Here is a 20,899-nt window from a genome sequence, read left to right on the forward strand (position 1 = left end):
CCTGCATTTCCCATTCCCGTGTTGGTGCCCAGCACCCTTACGTGAGCCGGGGCGAGCCGCGTGCGGTGCAGGATGGCGGTTCTGTCAAATAACAGCCACCTCATTGCAGGAAAAGTTGGTGTCATGCTGGCCCAGGGACAGTGAAAAACCCAACATGCTGGGTGACCTGTAAGCAACCCTCGAGGACAGACCAAACCGGTCTCGGCACGGTAAACAGGCATGCTTCATAGACCAAAGCCATGCTAGGGAGCCTAGAATTCTTAACCTGCTTGGCCGGCCTGTACGGCTAGAGAATCAAAGGGTAGGAGGGAAATGTGCCCATTTGCCTGCATCCTACTAGTCATGTAACAATGTGACCTTATCAGCTTGTGGAACGTCCTGGCCCCCGGCTGTGCTCTAGTGACTCCAGGAGGGTGGTGTAATAATGGGACTGGCCTCATCTCACCCCTAAACTTGTAACTCCACATAGACACCCACTGGAGGATGATCTTGAGAGTTTAAACAGCTGTTGTCTCAGAAAGAACCCACTGACGTGTATGGGTCACAGACTAGCGGCTCGCTTCCATCACAGCCCACGAGGGGGAGATGCTAAAAGCCAAGATTGGGGAAACTTTTTTTGGGGGGGGGAGTCCACTGACCCATAGAAAAATCAGGTGGGGGTCACACAAAAGTGAGAAGCATAAAGAAAACCCCACCCTCACGGATGTGACCCCTGACTAAGACACCTCACTGCCCTCATGCTCCAGCCCCGGAGGGAGAGGGAAGGAGGACCCAGGCGAGGGGCTTCCCAGAGGCCAGATTAACTATTCTGGGGCCTCGGGGCTAGTAGATTTTGTGACATCCCCACCCCCCGCCTCCCACTGAGGTTCTGGGGAGGGGCCAAAAGTCAGGGGTTCAGTGGGCAGGTGTGAGGATGCAGGAGTGGGCTGGGGGTGGGTGTACGGGTCTGGGAGGGAGGTGGAGTGCAGGATGGGTCTGGGGCTGAGGGTTGGATCTGGCTGGGTGCAGGACTGGGCTGGGGGTGCGGGAGCAGGGCAGGAGGGAGGGTGCAGGAGCAGGCTGGAGGTGGGGGGAAGGAGACAAAGTGCAGGCGCAGGGTGGGGGTAGCCGAGGGGGTCTGGCAGGAGGGGGGTGAAGGTCATGGAGGAGGGTACGTACACGCACAGCTCCCCGGGGACACAAGTGGCTACACTCCTAGGCAGTGTCCCCCCATTGCTCCCATTGGTCGTGATTCCAGCCAATGGGAGCAGCGGTGAAGATCCTCCAGGCAAGCGGTTCCCTGCACTGCCATTTCCCCTGCTGGAGGGAGGGGGAACGGCAGCGCGCAGAGCCCGCGGGTACGTACGTGGATCGGCCGGCCATTTCTATCAGCTTTCTTTTCCCTTTTACCAACACGTCTCAGAGGCAGTAAGGGTTGACTGTGAGCATGTGTCTGGGAAGATCTGGAATAGCCATTGACCCTGGCGAGGGCTGCGTCCGACCCCCGGTTGGGGGGGGGGATCGGAAGAGCTTTCTTTATAGTGAATAGGGCTAATGCCCCAGAGCCTGTGAAATCCGCACTGTGGCCAGGTTTGCAGTCACCTGACAGATGGACTTCAACCCCCAGACCTGACCCCCAGCAGAGGGGGAATCTGGGCATTGCGCTCTTTGCTTTGCCGCATGCATTAGCACTTCTAACCGTCTCTGCTCCCACAGTCTGGGAAAGGAAAGGGCTCTGAGGTGCTCGTTTGATCTGAAGGGGGATGCCTGGACCACATGGCCATGGACTGGCTTTTGCTAGAGAAACCAGTGACACACGGAACGGGCTAAGAAAACTGCTCACTGGTGTCAAGAATTGGTCCCCTGGAAAAGCAGCAGTGCTGGGCAGTTGGAAATCTCACAAAAGGAATTAGAGCAGCGGAGCAGCGGCAGGGGAAGTCTTATGTTCAACAAGGTGGGTATCACTTTGCGTCTGATTTGGTTTTCTCATTTTAAATGTCCCTGTGACGGCGCGTTGGGGTTTTCCTGTCTCCTGCACCCCCGTAATGTCACGGACAGACTCCACCAGCCAGTAGAATAGAGGGTGTTTATTGCTTCTCCAGGATACAGCACAGCACAGCACAGCACAGATGTAATCTGGTTCCAGGGCAGGCCTAGGATACTTCAGCCCCCCTTGAGATGGGGGAGCCTGGGCACCTAAATCCCAGCCTGTTGCCTAGGCTGCTTCCTCCATGATACCAGACAGAAAACTAACTCTCTTCCAGCCCTGCCCCCAGCCAGGGGCCACCTTCCACCTTCCTTTGTTTCTCTCCCTGGGGGGTAGCTGGTCGAACAGGTTGAGAGACCCTTGCCTAGTGACTCATCCCCTGTCCTGCTGGGCCGTGGTACCGACAGCAGCCAGTGGGGGTCACCCACAGCCCCAGCATAGCAACCAGCAAGGTACCCCCACTACGTCACAGTCCCTGATAATGTTTTTCTGGGGAACATATTTGCAGGTGGCCAAGGAAAAATTAGAAAAATCCAGACTCCCCCTCAGATGGCCTGCAGCCCCGGCGTGCAGGCAGCGCATGGCTCCTCCAGTCCTCGGGCATAGGGCAGGCCCAGGGCCCCGCTAACTCTCAACTCTAACCCTGCCCCAGGAAGCCGGGTATCCTGGCTGCAGGCATGCGGTGACTGTCTCCCTTTTCTCTGCTTTTCAGTTGGGGTCTTTTGGTTTTTGTTTTGTTTCTCACTTAACTGTGGCTCCCCTGGACCCCAGTAGTGTGGGCCCTTTCCTGAGCCTGGGCTTTGTACAGTCCTTCGCTGTTCACCTCCCTCTGGCGTTTGCCCATGGGCTTTCCAGGGGGGCAGCTGGGATTGGTTACCCCTTTTGGGGAGCCCCCCCAATTTTCCTTCTGCCCATTTCTCTGTTTCATCCCCCCTCCGATGGGCATTTACCTGTCTGCAGTAGAGATGTAAGCGACCAGCTGACTACCCAATAAGCCTGGGCTCATCGATTGGTTAAATCACTACTTAACTAGTTGCTCCCCCCACCCTTGCTGCCTCTGTATCAGAGGCACCAAGTGGGATGGGGGGAGCAGGAGCCAGTGCTGGGGGGAGCTGGCTTAAGAGCCGGTTCCCCCAGCACCATCTCCGTGGGGAGGTAAGGGGGTGGGCTAAGGCGCAGGGAGGAAACAAGCGGGACTGAAGCAGATCCTGCTCAGTGGGGTCTCGACTGCTTCCCCTCTCCCTCTGAAACACACAAGAGCTGCGGGCGGCCCCGGGACCTTCCAAAGGGAGAGGCCCAGTGGGGTAGCGAGCGCCCCCTTGTCCACTAATTGAGTAGTCAGAAGAAATTCCAACAACTACTCGACCAGCTGATTAATTGAAATTTAACATCCCTATTCCGCAGGGTTCCCAGCGCCCGCAGGATGCACCCAACGCCCGGGACCCGCGGGATGCGCTCAGGCCCGCGGGATGCGCCCAGTACCCGCAGGATGCTCCCAGCGCCCGCAGGATGCGCCCAGGACCCGCAGGATGCGCCCAGTGCCCAGCGCCCGCGGGATGTGCCCAGCGCCCAGAACACGCAGGATATGCCCAGGACCTGCGGGATGTGCCCAGGACCCGCAGGATGCGCCCAGCGCCCAGGACCCGCAGGATGCGCCCAGTGCCCAGGACCCGCGGGATGTGCCCAGGACCCGCAGGATGCGCCCAGCGCCCAGGACCCGCGGGATGCGCTCAGGCCCGCAGGATGCGCCCAGGACCCGCAGGATGCACCGAGGACCCGCAGGATGCGCCAAGGATCCGCGGGATGCGCCCAGCGCCCAGGACCCGCTGGATGCGCCCAGCGCCCGCAGGATGCGCCCAGGACCCGCAGGACGCGCCCAGCGCCCAGGACCCGCTGGATGCGCCCAGCGCCCGCAGGATGCGCCCAGGACCTGCAGGACGCGCCCAGCGCCCAGGACCCGCGGGATGCGCCCAGGACTCGCAGGATGCGCCCAGGACCCGCTGGATGCGCCCAGTGCCCGCAGGATGCGCCCAGGACCCGCAGGACGCGCCCAGCGCCCAGGACTCGCAGGATGCGCCCAGGACCCGCAGGACGCGCCCAGCGCCCAGGACCCGCTGGATGCGCCCAGCGCCCGCAGGATGCGCCCAGGACCCGCAGGACGCGCCCAGCGCCCAGGACCCGCGGGATGCGCCCAGGACTCGCAGGATGCGCCCAGGACCCGCTGGATGCGCCCAGTGCCCGCAGGATGCGCCCAGGACCCGCAGGACGCGCCCAGCGCCCAGGACTCGCAGGATGCGCCCAGGACCCGCAGGACGCGCCCAGCGCCCAGGACCCGCGGGATGCGCCCAGGACCCGCAGGATGCGCCCAGGACTCGCAGGATGCGCCCAGGACCCGCAGGACGCGCCCAGCGCCCAGGACCCGCGGGATGCGCCCAGCGCTCGCAGGATGCGCTCAGGACCCGCGGGACGCGGCGGCTGCGGGCGGGCCGCGGGACAGGAAGGGGCTGGGGCAGCGGCGAGGGCGGCGCCGGGGGAAGGAGGCGGCGCAGGAGGCAGGCGGGGCGAGCGGGCAGCGTGAGGTTCGGGCCGGGCCGCAGGTAACCGATCCCCCCCCGCCCGGCTGCGCTGGGACCCGCTCCCGGCCCACGTGGGGGGCTCCCGCTGGGCCTCTGCTCCGGGCGGAAACCGGGGGCGTGAGACCGCCGGGCTGCGGGGCCTGCGGCGGGGGAGAGGTGGGGGGCTGAGCTGGTGGGGGAGGGGGCGACAGGGTGGGGGAATCGGTGGGGGGATGGTGCACTAAGGGGCGGGGGCCCCCCCAGTGATTCACCTCGCACCGCCTGGGCGGCAGCCCCCCTGCTGGGTGCCCCCCCAAAGCTCAGTTCTCAGCCGCCCGCCTCCGGGCTGCTCCAGCCCGTTTATCTGCGCCCAGTTCTCCCTGCGGAGTGGGACATTGGTGCCCTGAGCTACCCCCGAGCGATCCGGCGGCCCGGGGAGCCCTGAGATGCAGCCGGCTCTGGGGCGGGGATGGGGGCTGCTCTCTGCCACCAGCACAGTCTGACTGGTTGCTGCTCCCCACCCACACACACACACTTGAAGGGGTTTCCAGTATACAGGGTGGTTATGGGGCTCTGGACACCCCCACTATAAAAGTTGTCTCAGCCCCCCCTCTCAGGCTGGGAGTAGCCAATGGCCCCAGTGCAGGATCCACTCCCAGCGCTTCTTCCTCCCTCAACTCAGCCCCACTGCCCCAGCCACCCCCCATCTCCTGCCTCTTGCTTTTCCTGTGTCTTTTACAGCAGTTACACAAAGGGCTACCCCCCCCCCCCGGAATGAGGAGGCACCCATCACTTTGTGTCCCTTTCTGGAACACTCCTATTGAATTCCTTCAAATCCACGCCCCCCCCCCCCACCGGAATTATCGACTTGGACTCAGATCCTGGTGTTTTTCTCTCTTCTTGCCAAATATTTATTTTTGAGCTATTTATCCTCCCTAGTTCCCAAATATTGGTATAAAATAGCCCCCGAGCGTGCCCCATGTCATGTGTGGGTGTACAATTCTAAAACTTCTAAGATAGTTACATCACTAGATTTGAGAAAAAAAAGACAATTCTTGCTATTCTTGTTCTTTTTCTCTCTGTTCATAAAGTACAATGGTTCATTTTGCCTGTCTGGCTATTGTTGGCCATTGGTATGAAGTCAGGGTGGACTGATTTAAATCAAGGCAGTTTAATCATAGAATCATAGGACTGGAAGGAACCTCGAGAGGTCATCGAGTCCAGCCCCCCGCCCTCAAGGCAGGACCAAGCTCCGTCTACACCATCCCTGACAGATGTCTATCTAACCTGTTCTTAAATATCTCCAGAGAGGGAGATTCCACCACCTCCCTTGGCAATTTATTCCAATATTTGACCACCCTGACAGTTAGGAATTTTTTCCTAATGTCCAATCTAAACCTCCCCTGCTGGACTTTAAGCCTTAGGACTCCTTGTCCTGTCCTCAGAAACCAAGAGGAACAAATGATTTAATGATTTAAATAATCCTGTGGAAAGCCTCCCAGGGGTGGGCCAGTCCCTGGCTTGCCTGAATCTGGCTCCGGAGGCTCAGGCCCTCCCCCAGCATTGGGAACCCCGCACCATCCCCCGTTCCTACACTTGTCCCCCATCCCTAGCCTGCTCCTTCACCCTCACCCTCACCTTCCTACTGGGCATGGAAAGTGAGCTGGTGGTGGTGGGAAAGTGGGGGGGCCAGGGCTACATGGGGGCTACCCAGCTGCTCCTGGGGCCAGGCGCCGTGGGCTGAGGCTGGACTCGGGGCCGTGGTGCAGCCCCAGTTGCAGGAGCAGCCACGCCACAACCCCCGATAAGCTAAGGTAACTTCCTAGTGTATTAGCTGGTCTTCAGATTAGTAACATCGGGGCCTGTTTCTTTCCCCCTTCTCCCCTGAGCTGAGCACCTAATGTCCCATTGAAATCTGAGGAGGTGCTCAGAAAAATCAGGCTGTTTTTCTACTGAAAGTGTCTTATCATTTGGCAAACACATTTTTACTCCCTTTTCCCTTGCAGCAGTTTGCATTAGACAGTGTAACTGCTTGAAATGAATGAAATGGCTGCTTGACAATCCATAAATCCAGCAAGAAAGGAGTGATGCTAAAGTTATGGGATTTTTTTAATAGATGCAGTTAGTCTGTCTCTGCCGAAATTCTGATGGGCTATAGAATAGCAGGAGGCATGAGGCCAGGTCCTTAAGTGAGGAGTGTACCTCCACTCATTTCTGAGGTTTACGCTTGCTAAGAATCTGGCCCACGTTGCTGAAGACTTTCCTCAACATGTCCCAGCTCTCGTTATAGTCACATTGAGTAGCTGGAAGAACAGCAGGAAACACTGTTGCTCCCTTGACATGTGACATGAGCCTTCAGTTCTTATGAACCAATTCCTAGGTATGCAGAGGCAATTGGGCCAAGGGTACTTGGATGGAAGCAGAAACTGACCATAAAACTTTACATAGGTAAATTGATTACTCTCAACTCAGGAAAAGTATAGTATCAGAAAGTGGGTTTGATATGCAAGTATATCTGTAAATAGTTTAGGGACATACCAGAAGATACAGATGAGTTAGTATGCCTTATGATAGAACATTAAAGGAAAAATGTGGTGCACAAGTGCTAAATAGCCATGGTGCCTTATGTTTGCACAAGTGATAAACTGTCAACTGTGTTCAGAATTTGATCCACTAACTACTTGTGTAAGCAGTATGAACACATTGCAGTTCATATTCACCAGGCAAAGCAAGTCATCCATATGAATCTGTCAGATCTTTTTTTTAAAACTGAGGAATATGGTGTACTCTAAATCTGCCACACATCTGAATAAAAACACCACCCGGGGATTTGCACCTGAAGTAATGTTTGTTTGTTTTTAAAAAGGGGATTTTCTACAGAAATTCTGTTATAGAATTGGCTGAAGTTCATCCTAAATTTGCTCTTAATCTGATCTGGGCCTGCACGCCCCGTCCTACAGGTGGAAGGTAAGATGCTGCTGCTGGTGGTGGGAGAGTGGGGGCTGAGCTGGGCAGCTCTTTGCTGTTCCCAGGGCTGTAGCTGGGGCTAGAACCACACAGTGTCTGTCCTGCTGCTCCCAGGGCGGAGCCACGTGGGTTAACTGGGTTAACATTACAACTACTGTAACCTGTATATGAATTGTATTATTGGTTTGGGGGAGTTGGCAAAAAAACAGGAGAAACTTGCATCTCTAACTGGAACTGTTTTGGATTCTAGCTGTGATTCACTGGATGGTGCCTTTCTGGGCTACAGTGGATGAAATCCAGATAGTTTATTCTCTTTTAGAAGCTACCACGGCAAATACTATTAAGTGAAATTAGATAAATTATATCTTTTTTTTAAGCGGTTCTGAATGTCACTGGGCCTCAGAGACTGATCATTTTGGAATCAGTTTTGCTTGGTACAGACTGGCAACATTTATTTGTGAAAACTTCCTGAGTGTTTTGTACTTTATTTGCCCCTGGTGGCAAGACTCTACCACACATCAGCTATCTATTTCCTTGTTTTAAGGCTGGTCTTTTTGTATGATGTACTCCTAATTATTTCCTGCAACAGAATTAATTATCACAGAAGCACTCATGGTTCTACCAGGCCGACACTTTTTTAATAAAAGCTGTATACCTCGTGGACTCCATGATGTTTCTTAAAAGCCCGAGACATAATATTACATGACCTCCTTCTGCTCCTTTTAACAGTCATGTATAAGCGAGGGCAAACAGCATCTGTCAACACAGCAGCAAATCCCAAGAAGAAATGCTGCCCCACGTTCAAAGAAGAATGGCTGAATGAAATAGTGGAAACAGAATCTCAACAATTTGAAGGCAAGATGTGTGTACCAATGGGGGACATATTTCAGTACAGTGCTGATGTGGGCTTGATCTGCAAAATGTGTTCCGAAGCTAGAATATCCAGCGACTTCTCTACAGGCAAGCAAGGGGAATGGCCATTGGACTACATGAAGAGGCACTTATCAAGCAAAAGTCATGAATCTGCTGTACATATTCTTAGAAGCAGAAATTCTGATCCACTGGGATGTGACTTGCAAAGTATGCTATTAGAAACCACGAATGAGAAACAGAGGAGACTGGAATCGCAGGAAAGACAACATTCTGAGCTCGAAGAAATAAAAATTCTCATAGATAATGTTCTGCTTGCAGTACAAATGAACAGCTCCATAAACTCTGTGCAAAATATAAATGACCACATGGTAAAATATCGGCATATACCGGTGAGCTTGTGTAGCAAGAACTATGCTTTTGAGTTTTTAGAGTCAATCAACAGTGTTGTCCATGCGGAAATCATGTCAGCTATTCGCCTGGCTTCCTATCACACACTTATTATTGATGAAAGCACAGGTATTTCCGTTACCAAGTTGCTTATAATTTACTTTAAGTTCAGAGATGCAGCATGTACAACACATAAGACAGTGTTTGGTGGAATTATTAAATTATCTGCTTGTGATGCACAAGCTATTACAGCTGCTATCAAAGACTTCTACACGCTGAATACGCTGGATATGATGAAAATGGTGATGTTCACTTCAGATGGTGCTTCAGTCATGCTAGGGAAAAACAATGGTGTTGCCGCACAACTCAAGCAGTGTGTCCCACATTTAACAGAACAACACTGCGTGGCCCACCGAGAAGACCTGGGTTTAGTTGATGCGTGGAACCAAGTGCCAAGGATGAAGACAATAGAGACCCTTTTGAAGACCATTTATACAGTCTTTTGCAGGTCCTCAATCCAAAAGGGACAATTTGAGGAAATGGCCAATGTCACAGAAAATGAGACTATATCATTTAAACCTCTAAATGAAGTAAGGTGGCTATCTAAACATTTTGCTGTAAGTGCTTTGATGCGTAATTATGAGCCCCTTCTTAAATATTTTGAACAAGAAGTCTCAGAAAATGATGACCCAATTGCAAAGTACTGCCTGAAGAAGCTCTCTGACACTAATTACCATATCACATTAGCTGTATTAAATAATGTATTACACGAGCTAGCAGAACTGACCAAATGCTTTCAGAAGGGCTCTTTAACAACATTTGGAGCTGTACAGTTAGCAAGGGCCCAGATCCGGAAGATGAGAGGGCAGTATCTCGGAGAAACAGTCTCTTGGAGCAACAGTGTGAAAAGTCTAATTGCATCAAGCACCACAGATGAGAAATTCAAGAGCGAACCTATTCTAAGCTTCATCTCCCAACTGTGTGATCATCTGAATAAGAGGTTTCCAGAGAATGAACTAAATGAATGGGAAGCTTTTGACTTTGCCTCACTTTCATCACATCCAGTCAGGTGTGAATTTGGCATTGAAAACGTTAGCAAGCTAGTTGACAAATACAGGAACGTTTTGGACCTTAGTCAAATGAAGTCATCTGCCCAAAAGACCATGGAGGAGGAGAAGGAGTTCGTTGTGAACCAGTACAATGGCTACAAATCCATAATTGCAGAGAAACATGAAGCAAAGATGATGACAAACTTCCAGGAAATGGTGACTTTCACACTACAGAATGCAGAGCAATTCAGTGTTGTTTCACAGCTGGTGGATATATGTGCAACGTTTCAAGCTTCCAGCGCTGATTGTGAGCGTGGCTTCAGTCTCATGAATAACATCAAAACTAAATTACAAAACAGATTGAAAGAAGAACACCTAGATATGCTAATGAGGATCAAATTTCACACATCAAGTGGTGGAGAAGTAAACCTGGACTCTGTGTATGAACACTGGAAGAATTGTAAAGGCAGAAGAGAAAAGGTTCATCCTGATGACTAGAAGCAAGCAACTCCCTCATCATCTAGCCTGGCAGTGTCAGCTAGTGGTGGTGGGTCTCATTCCTATCACTGTGATTAGTGGTCTCCTAAATAAACAAAGGAATCTCTTGTGTCAAAACAAAATGTTTAATTTTATGTTTCACAAGTCACAACAACAAAAGCGACCACTTACACACTTTTGCATATATAAAGATGCTAAAGTTTTTTTGTCAAGCAGAGATATAATCTTTAATTTCAAGCATTAACTGTAATAACGTTTTCATTTTATATGTCAGTACTAATGATAACAGATTTTGTTTGCTCTGTCAAGAAAATGGACAGTTTTGTTTTATGCCTGCAAAGGAACAGATACATGTAAGATACCAAATGCCTACTGAACATTTTGCAGTATTAATTTTCATTTGATTTCATATTAAATAAACATTTAAAGTCATGCAGCTTGTTAATTCTCTCTTGTTTTAGTATTCTTTCTTCGATAACATTTTAAAAATACATATATCGAAGGTATTGATTAGTCACTGGTGCGTGCCACCGTGGCACCCATCCAAAGAAGTGCACATGGCCTCACTATTGGTGCACAAGACAAAACTCACTCTGCTCACAGATGGAAAATCTCACAGGGAACCCTGGCCAGGGCCCAGGTTAAACAAGTGCCAGCTGGTTTGTCACTTTCTCGTCCATGGGTATTCCCTTCCCCCTCCCATCTCCAGACCACATTCCTCAGATGCGCCAACCCTCTACAGATTTACTGCTCCTCCCGTTGTGCCAACTGGCATTTCATGTGTTGTCTCCTGGGCGGCTTGTGTCAGGCTGTAGCCTTTTGGTATCAAGAAGGGTAATGGGGCAATTTCACACCAAGATTTCCTCAGGCCGTTTCTCTGGAGGGAACGCTCAACTCAATGCCTTGCTGGGAACATGTTGGGTCACTTTATTACAACGCTGCCGACCTGGCTCCTCCCACCAGAACATTTTTCAATCCTCTCGGCAACAAACTTTCTGAATCGAATGGTAGCACAGACCCAAAGGAGCCATTTTGGGGGATTCCCAAATTGATCCCCCGGGCAGCGCACACCCCAGCAAGGGGAATAGGGAGAATCGAGACCTGCCTTTCCTCTGTGCCCCCTCTCCCCACCCCCGGTCCCATGATGCTGCAATACGCATGTCTGGGCAGGTCAGAGTTCTGGGAACTTTCTCCCCACTTACTTTTCCCCCCACCCCTTTCAGTGTGTGTCTCCTCTTTCTATCACCTTTCCCCTCCTCCTGCCACTCCAGTTTGGACAGTTCCCATTCCTGGGTTATTTTCTTCCCCATGGCTGGCTCAGCTTCTAGGACTACTAAAGAGAGAAGAAGCGAGGGTTGTTTGTGCTGAAACACTAAGCTGCCTATCCTCAGCACTGTCCTTGAGGTCTCTGGCTCCAGAGTTGATGATGGAACTGGCAGAAAGTGTCCCTTCTAATTTGTTATGCCCGTGTGCAGAATGAATTTTGTTATGTGCACCATTATGATGTGCTGGTGCACATTGCAAAATTCATTCCACACATGGATGATCTGTGGCGGGGGGCAGGAGGGCTAGGAGTTTGAAGTGTGGGAAGGGTCTCAGGGCTTGGGGGACAAGGGATAAGGTGCGGGGGGTGCAGGCTCTGGGTTGGAGATGAGGGATCAGGGTTGGAGTGCAGAGGTGAAGGCGGTGGCTGGGGGTGTGGGATCTGGGATAGGGATTGGGTGTTTTGGTTACAGGCTCTCAGGAAACGGAGGCTCCTTCCAGTTCTCTCTTGCCTCAGCAGCTCCGGTCCAGGTGCAAGGCCCCTCTCTTCCAGCCACAGTAGCTCTGGGTTGGACTCTGCCGGCTACAGCAGGTCCATGCTGTTGGGGCAGCAGAGGGAGAACTTTGAGACGGTGCCTCTTTCCTGGCCATGGCAGCTCTTTGCTGGGGCTGGAGGCGCGCACCTCTCCCTGAGCCCTTGGCAGGAGGGAACTTAGGTGGCAGAAGCTCAGGCTGCCTTAGGGAGCTTGTTCCAACTGGAGAAATTCCTCACCGTGGCTCAGCGCTGAAGAAACGTTAGATAAGGTCACGGCCCAGCACAGACCCCAAGCCCTGCTCCCAGGCAGCACCTCCCCCACCCCATGGGGAGAAGGTGCGACCTGCCGCTCCCCCCGGAAGCACTGCTCCCAGTGCAGCCTGTGTGCAGGGCAGGGGCTGCCCCACGCTGCTCCTCAGGAGCAACCAGGCAGCCACCATGTGGCTGGGGAAGGGCTGGAGCTGGGACCAGGTCTGTGTGGGGGCTGCCCAGCTACTCCCAGAACTGGGCTGCGTGGGGGGCGGCTGCCCCCTTGCCAGGGCTGGAGCCGGGATCAGCTCCAGTCAAGGCACACAGGAGCAGCTGGGCAGCCCCCACGGGGCCCTGCCCCTCACTCTCCCACCAAGCCCGCCAGCACCAGCGTCAGGAAGGTGAGTGCGCGGCTCTGCTGAGGAGGTGAGCGGGATTAAAGCTCTTTGTGCTGAACGAGAGGCGGCAGTGACAGGTGAAGGAGGCAGCCCAAGGAGGTTCGTGTGAGCTGCCCAGTCCCCTCCCATCGCTCCCTGGCACCCGCAACTGGGGCTGTGACTTGCACCGATGAGTTGTCCCTGGGCCCTGCTGGGGGCTCCAGCTCCTGTGTCAGCCTCTGGCTAGTGGGCGGGGGACGAATGTGAAGATGCCAGCTCCTGCGTTTTCTAGGGCACCCAAAGGGCTCTCCTCTCACCTTGATGCCTCTTGGCTGCTCTGGGCAGGGAGCAGAGGGGGCTCTGCTGACTGAGCCTCCTAGAGCTTCCATGTGACCAGTCCCACTTCCCCATCGTCTCGTGAGCTCGTCAGCAGGCAGCCGGTGCTGAGTGTTGGGCTCTTGCTCTTTCAGGGGCTGGTGACTTTCGAGGAGGTGACTGTATTTCACTTGGGCAGCGTGGGCTCTGCTGGACCCTGTGCAGAGAGCCCTCTGCAGAGCCGTCATGCAGGAGAGCTATGAGAATGTGACCCCTGTGGGTAAGGAGTCCTGTTCCTGATCTTATTGTAATGGCAAAAAAAAAAAAAAACAGCTGGGTTCCCATCACTCCACAATGCAACCTTCACTCTGTCCTGTATCAGGATCACCTTGTCACATCAATCATACACGTACTAGCACCTTGCTAGGCTTAGGCAGGCCAGAAAGGAATTTGAAGAACAGAAATTCAAAAAGTAATAGCAATTTTTTTTAAGTACATGAGAAGCAGGGAGCCTACTAAACAACCCGTGACTGAAATGCCAAAGGAGCGCTCGGATGATAGTCATTGTGGAGAAACTAAATGAATTCTTCACAGCTGAGCTTGTGAGGGAGAGTCCCAGACCTGAGGGTCTGTCTACACTACAGCGTTATTTCGAAATAACGCGTCTACACACAAAATGCAGTGTGAATTAGCGTTTTACTATTTCAAAATAGCGCGTCCACACCGAGTGGATGCTGAATCGCATTTAAGGCTGGCCGGAACCAGGTCCAGCAGGGCATCAGGTCAGGAGTTACTTTGTGTGGCTGCTGCCTGAGGCTATCTGAGGCCTGTGCTTAAAGGGACTGCCCCCCCGCACCCCAGACAGCCAGTTTCAGCTTTCCCTGCTTGCTTGCCTACCTCGATGAGGGACAGCAAAGTATTTTGTCTCTGTGCTCTGGTTACCCTCGTCTGGGACACCACAGCTCTCTGCAACACGGAGCCACAGCTGCCCCTGGGCACTCTGGTGCTTCTCGTGGACGCATTGCTATGAGCCTGGCTGCCATCCAGGAGGTCCATCGGGGGGCTGTCAGTATCCAGGAGACCCTGTGGGAGAGCTTCCACCCTGAGGAGCACTAAGAGCCTCCCTGGTCTGCCCCACTGGGGACTTGTGCCTCATTCCTCCCTCATGTCCTTCCACTTACCCTCCCTACCCCCCTTCCTTATGTCAAATAAAATACACGTATTTTCATGAACACAAACTCTCTTTATTTAACACAACTGGGAGAGGGGGGGAATGAAACTCTGGGGAGACTGGGGAAAGGAGGCAGGAGAGGGGAGAAGAGAGGGTGGGAGAGGGGAGGCGGAAACCTGGGAGGAGGGATCTGGAAGGGGGGAGCAAGGGGAAGAAGGAGGAGGGGAAGCTCAGGGCTCAGGGTTGGAGGGTCTCACCGGACCAACTTGATTGTCATGATAACCTGCTCCTGGGTTCACATGTGGCCTTTGGTGGCCAGGCTGGCAGCTATCCTGCCATAGACAGCCGCATTCGTCTAGTTCGGAGATCATGGACGTTGGGGGCATCTCCCCCAAACCTGAATAAGGTCCATGATCTCCACCCTGGACCAGGAAGGGGCCCGCCTTCTCCGGGTCCTGGCAGGCTCCTAGGAGCTGGCAGACTGATCCTGGGAAGCGGGGGAGGGCTGGCTGCCAGTGGCTTGCTGGCTCATGTTTTGGGGCCACTGGGTCAGGGGCAGTGACTGCTGGCTCTGGGCTGGCAGGCTTGGAGCTGGCACAGGTGCTGTGGCCAGAGTCTACCCCTTTAAGGGCTCCAGGGTGGAGGGAGGGAGAGGAGTGTTCTTGGTTGAGGCTGGAGTGGCCACCAGGGCACCCTGGGAAGGCTGGAGGCCCCCTATTTTGATATAAGTGTCTACACAGCACTTATTTTGAAATAGCTATTTCGAATTTTGCATTATTCCTCATGGAATGAGGTTTACCAAATTCAAAATAAGCGCTCTGCTATTTTGAATTAATTTTGAAATAGCAGTTTGGCTGTGTAGACGCCAGTAAAGTTATTTCGAAATAATTTAGCTGTGTAAAAATATCCTGAGCCATTCTTTCTAGGTGACAAATCTGAGGAATTATCCCAGATTGAGGTGTCATTAGAGGAAGGTTTGGAACAAATTGATAAACTTAACAGTAACAAGCCACCAGGACCAGATGGATTCACCCGAGTTCTGAAAGAACTCAAATGTGAAATTGTGGAACTAACAACTGTGGTTTGTAACCCATCCTTTAAATCAACTTCTGTACCTAATGACTGGAAGATAGCTAACGTGATGCCAATTTTTAAAAAGGGCTTTAGAGGTGATCCTGGCAATTACAGACTGGTAGGTCTAACTTCAGCACCCCACACATTTGGTTGAAACTATAGTAAGGAACATATTTGTCAGACACGCAGATGAACATAATTTGCTGAGGAAAAGTCAACATGGTTTCTGTAAAGGGAAATCCTGCCTCACTGATTTACTAGCTCTCCTGGACTCCTTTCCCCCTCATATTAGGATCCCAGGGGATCCTGTCCATACTCTGCTGCTTACCTTTGTTCCTTTTGTCAGGATACTAAACTCTGTCATTTCATGGTCGCAGCTTCCCAGGCTGCCGCCCACATCTGCTTCCTCTAACAATTCCTCCCTGTTCGAGAGCAGCAGGTCAAGAGCCTGACCCTCGGTTCCTCCAGCGGTTGCACCGGGAACTTGTCCCCAACACTTTCCAAACACTTCCAGACTTGTCTGTGCACTGCTGTATTGGTCTCCCAGCAGACGTGAAGGTGATTGAAATGCCCCAGGAGAACCAGGGCCTGTGATCAGAGAACTTCTGTTAATTGTCTGAAGAAAGGGTCATCTCCTGGCCCTGTGGTCTATAGCAGATGCCCATCACTACGTCCCTCATTTTGCACTCACCTCTACTCTTAATCCAAATCCTGTAATCCTGAACAGGATTTTCTCCAGTTTTATATTGGAGCTCTGAGCAATCCTACTGCTCTCTTACATGCAGTGAAATGCCGCCACCTTTTCTCCCCTGCCTGTCCTTCCTGAACAGTTTATACCCATCCATGACAGTGCTCCAGTCATGTGAGTTCCCCACCAAGTCTCCATTATTCCAGTCACACCACAGTTCCATGGCTGTGCCAGGACCCCCAATTCTTTCTGTTTGTTTCCCAGGCTTGCTTTTGTGTTCAGGCATCTAAGATAACTAGCCAACTGCACTGCTCTCTTGGGATGAATCAGAAGGCCCCCCTGTTGCATCCTCTTCCTTGAATTTCCTCCTCGTATTCCACTTCCCCACTTACCTCATCTCCCAGAGAATCTAGTTAAAAGCCCTTCTCTCTAGGGGTATGTCTACACTACCCTCCTAGTTCAAACTAGGAGGGTAATGTAGGCATACCGCACTTGCAAATGAAGCCCGGGATTTGAATTTCCCGGGCTTCATTTGCATAAACTGGGCGCCGCCATTTTTAAATCCCTGCTCGTTCGAACCCCGTGCCGCGCGGCTACACGCAGCACGAACTAGGTAGTTCGGACTAGGCTTCCTAGTCCGAACTACTGTTACTCCTCGTGGAATGAGGAGTAACGGTAGTTCGGACTAGGAAGCCTAGTCCGAACTACCTAGTTCGTGCCGCATGTAGCCGCGCGGCACGGGGTTCGAACGAGCAGGGATTTAAAAATGGCGGCACCCAGTTTATGCAAATGAAGCCCGGGAAATTCAAATCCCGGGCTTCATTTGCAAGTGCGGTATGCCTACATTACCCCACTAGTTCGAACTAGCGGGGGGTAGTGTAGACATACCCTAGGTGAGCAAGCCTGCTTGCGAAGATGCTCCTCTCTCTGTTTGGTGGATCCCATCACTTCCTAGCAATCCTTCTTCCTGGAACAACATCCTATCGTCAAAGAACCCAAAGGTCCTCTCTCTGACACCATCTATGCAACCATGCATTTAGCCCCACAATTTGATGGTTACTTCCTGGGCCTTTTCCCTCAACAGAGAGGATGGACAAGAACATGCACCTCAAACTCCTTTAGCCTTCCCAGAGCCATGCAATCTGCAGTGACCCACTCAGGATCATTCTTGGCAGTATCACTGGTGCCCACATGGAGAAGTAGGACGGGGGTAGTGGTCTGGTGGCATGATTGGTCTCAGCAGACACTCCATCACATCCTGAATTCTAGCTCCAGGCAAGCAGCGCACTTCCTGAGTTTCCCGGTCTGGATGGCAGATGAATGACTCTGTCCCCTTTAGGAGGGAATCCCTGACCATCACCACCCATCTCCTCATCTTGGGAGTGGTGATCCTGGAACCCCCACTCCTAGGACAATGCATCCCATGCTTTCCATTCGATGGGGGTCTCCCGACTCCTTCCCTCGGACAACTCTTCCAAACCATTCTCCACTGTAGTATCTGTGCAGAGAGCCTGAAAATGGTTTCTTACCTCTTTTTGTATTGGGGATACACAAGTTCTCTTCTTTCTTCTTTAGGAGGTCACATGCTGCCAGTTTTCTTCCACTCTGCGCTCTGGTGAGTCATTCAGTCCTTTTATTCAATGTTTTTACCATGTGTCTTGTATTTCCTATGGCCCAAATGCAAGCCTTGAAGCACATGGCATGGGAAAGCCTTAGAGTTCTCTGTCCAGAAACCTGCCCATAAACGCCTTGCTGATTCATCATAAGGTTTATCCCCTTTCTTCTTGCAGTGGGAGACCCTGAGGACTCTTGATGGACCATCAAGCAGGGTAGGCAGTGCTGCTGCCAATCTGTCTGGTGGTGTCACACAGAAACCAGCACCAGTATGAAACACACACACACACACACACACACACACCACCAGTTTGAAACACACACACACACTCACGATCTTATCTTGTAGGCTTCTTGGATTTTCGAATCAGTCCCTCCTAAATTCACATGGCCTGAATCATCATTTTCACATTTGCCTTTTCCAGAGGAAGTAGAATCTCTTTCTGAATATTGAAACCAATTTTGTAGCCCTAAGTACATCACTACACCCTGGAAGATATTCATACCCTATACAACTACACTTGACTTGCTAGATTCCCTGCTTCCTTAGAATATGCTTTCCTGGCATGTCATACCTATGGCTAAGATTCAGTCATGGTAATATTTAGTAAAAGTCATGGACAAGTCACAGGCAATAAATAAAAATTCACAGAAGCCTGTGAACCCGTCTCTGATTTTTAGCAAATGTAACTGTGACAAAATGGGGAGAGTCTGGCAGCCACCATTGCTGGAGTTGAAATATCAGAGAATTCAGGGTCTTCCCTCCCCCGCCACCATTAGCAGTGCCTGAGGGCACCAGGATCCCCCTTATGCCTGTGGTGGCTGGAAATCTGTGTGTGGGGGTCCCTTTGCCAGCTGACACCTCCTGCTCCGTCACCCCAGGGGCTGAAGCAAAACGTGTTATGGAGGTCTCTGGAAGGCACCGATTTTGTGACCTCAGTAATAGCATCTTAATAATACCCTTGACATATTGCACTCTGGGACATGCCTACTGCCTTCTCTTCCTTACTATGCCGAACTCCCACAAGTCCATGTTCACCAGCTTCAGCTTTCTGTGGCTTTCACAATCTCTGGTTCTCACTCCATCTGTAAGCATTTCTAGGGGGATTTCCTCTCTTTCTGAAGTCTTCACTTTATGGGACATGGAGTTACCTTGCTTGGGTTTTAGGAGCCTCTTCGACTGTCTGGCTGCTAGTGTTCCCAGCAGATATGGGGATAGTTAAGACCCTCGGAAGCAGAGTTTAGCTATTCTGGGGAGCTGGCCTGGTTTTTACAGCTTTTAAAATGGTCTGAGTTAAAATAATAGAACATTTCTTTGTGACAAATGTCCCATGAATTCACCTGATCTCACTTCCTTTCTTCCCCTGAGCAGGGCTTCCAGTTTCCAAACCTGAGGTGATCTCTCAGCTGGGACAAGGGGAAAACTCCTGGGTCCCGGAAATCCAGGGTGCAGAGGAACAAGAGATCCTGAGAAGTGCCTGCACAGGTGAAGAATCATTAAACATACTTATGGCTGTGGAAGGAAAGAGTTGGGATTCTCTACAAGGCCCTTGGGGATACTCAGTCTGGGATTGTCCCTAGTAGGTGCAATATCCTCAGAGCAGATATTGCTCATGTCTTTCTACCCATCCTGACTGATACCTGGCAGTAACTCCTGCTCTGACCTCCCTTCCTGAATGCTTGGCTAGGCTGTGGAGGCAGAATTGATCTCCTTTTTGATCTCCAGCTCTATGGTTCTATGATTCCTTTTTCCCTCATGGAGAAGAATTTGGGGAAATTCACTTCCTGATTTTTCCCCTCATTTCTCCAGTACTTACTTTGGTTTCCTTCCCATTTTCCATTCCTGCCACTGAGGTTTCTCTTCCTATCCCAGCAGATGGTGGTATGGTGAGTGAGAACAAGGAACAGAATCCTCAGCAGAAGGATGCTGAGCACATGGAACTGCCCGGGGCATTGTTGCAAAAATCCAAACGGAATGTGTCCAGGAGTCATGAGCAGCGAAAAAGTTGTGAGAGCCAGCACAGGCCAGAGAAGCAGCAGACAACGCACCAAGAAGAGAAAGCGGATACATCCATTAATAGTCAGGAAACTTACAAAGACCTCAAGAGACCTACAGGCCGGCACAGAATCCTCACACGAGAGAGAAAAAACACCTGCAGTGAGTGTGGGAAAAACTTCTGTAGACAAGCAGACCTTGTTAATCATGAAAGAATCCACACAGGAGAAAGACCCTATGAATGCAGTGAGTGTAGTAAATCATTTACTCAGAGTTCAGCCCTCACTAGGCACCAGAGAATCCACACTGGGGAGAGACCCTATGAATGTTGTGAATGTGGGAAAAACTTCTCTGACAGATCCACCCTTGTTCAGCATCAGAGAATCCACACAGGGGAGAGACCTTATAAATGCTGTGAGTGTGGGAAAACTTTCACTGACAGCTCAGCCCTTATTCAGCATCAAAGAATCCATACAGGGGAGAGACCCTATAAATGCTGTGAGTGTGGAAAAAGCTTCACTCAGCGCTCAACCCTTATCACACATCAGAGACTTCACACAGGGGAGAAACCCTATGAATGTTGTGAGTGCCAGAAAAACTTTAGTAATTGTTCAGCCCTTATTTATCATCAGCGAATCCACACAGGAGAGAGACCCTACGAATGCTGTGAGTGTGGGAAAACCTTCACGGACAGCTCGACCCTTGTTACACATCAGCGAATCCACACTGGAGAGAGACCTTATGAATGCCTGGAGTGTGGGAAAACCTTCACTGCCAGCTCAACCCTTGTTACACATCAAAGAATCCATAGTGGGGAGAGACCCTACGAATGCTGTGAGTGTGGGAAGAGCTTCACACAGCGCTCAACTCTTATTACACATCAGAGAACTCACAGAGGTGAGAGACCTTACATATGCTATCAGTGCGGGAAAAACTTCACTGACACCTCCACCCTTATTACACATCAGAGAATCCACAGTGGCGAGAGACCCTATGCATGCTGTGAGTGCGGGAAAAGCTTCACTCAGAGTTCAGCCCTTATTACACATCAGAGAATCCACAGTGGAGAGAGACCCTATGCATGCAGTGAGTGCGGGAAAAGCTTCACTCGGAGCTCAGCCCTTCTTTATCATCAGAGAGTCCACAAGGGAAAGGAACACCATACAAATCTTGTCTAGAGCTGACAAAAGATTTTCTATCCTTAATATTTTTGCTAATTTCCATATATTGAACTTTAAATCTATTTGCACCATTTCCTTCTCTGTTGTACTTCAGCTCCCCTGTGAGTTGTCTGACTTTGCCTTCTGCGACTCCACCTTTTT

General features: G+C 51.6%; 2 protein-coding genes across 4 annotated transcripts; both read left to right on the top strand.

Moving 5' to 3' along the window:
- The first annotated feature begins 4,459 nt into the window (after nucleotides 1–4,459).
- On the top strand, nucleotides 4,460–10,727 carry LOC142818172 (E3 SUMO-protein ligase KIAA1586-like). 3 transcript variants are annotated; one of them, XM_075909603.1, is made up of 3 exons: nucleotides 4,460–4,563; nucleotides 7,388–7,488; nucleotides 8,218–10,727. In XM_075909603.1, exon 3 carries the CDS (start codon nucleotides 8,220–8,222, stop codon nucleotides 10,293–10,295), a length of 2,076 nt encoding a protein of 691 aa, XP_075765718.1. In that variant the 5' UTR covers nucleotides 4,460–4,563; nucleotides 7,388–7,488; nucleotides 8,218–8,219; the 3' UTR covers nucleotides 10,296–10,727. The 3 variants fall into 3 exon arrangements, with proteins under 3 accessions (XP_075765718.1, XP_075765719.1, XP_006122371.2); XM_075909604.1 differs by lacking the exon at nucleotides 4,460–4,563 and adding an exon at nucleotides 4,677–4,698; XM_006122309.4 differs by lacking the exon at nucleotides 4,460–4,563 and adding an exon at nucleotides 5,158–6,335.
- A 146-nt stretch (nucleotides 10,728–10,873) lies between these two features.
- Nucleotides 10,874–20,899, top strand: LOC102452738 (uncharacterized). The gene is made up of 3 exons (XM_025184258.2): nucleotides 10,874–13,314; nucleotides 18,954–19,067; nucleotides 19,455–20,899. The coding sequence occupies exons 1-3, from the start codon at nucleotides 13,281–13,283 to the stop codon at nucleotides 20,753–20,755; spliced, it is 1,449 nt and encodes a 482-aa protein (XP_025040043.2). The 5' UTR covers nucleotides 10,874–13,280; the 3' UTR covers nucleotides 20,756–20,899.

The sequence above is a fragment of the Pelodiscus sinensis genome, chromosome 26 (genome assembly GCF_049634645.1).
Source record: "Pelodiscus sinensis isolate JC-2024 chromosome 26, ASM4963464v1, whole genome shotgun sequence".
Classification (NCBI taxonomy): domain Eukaryota; kingdom Metazoa; phylum Chordata; order Testudines; family Trionychidae; genus Pelodiscus; species Pelodiscus sinensis.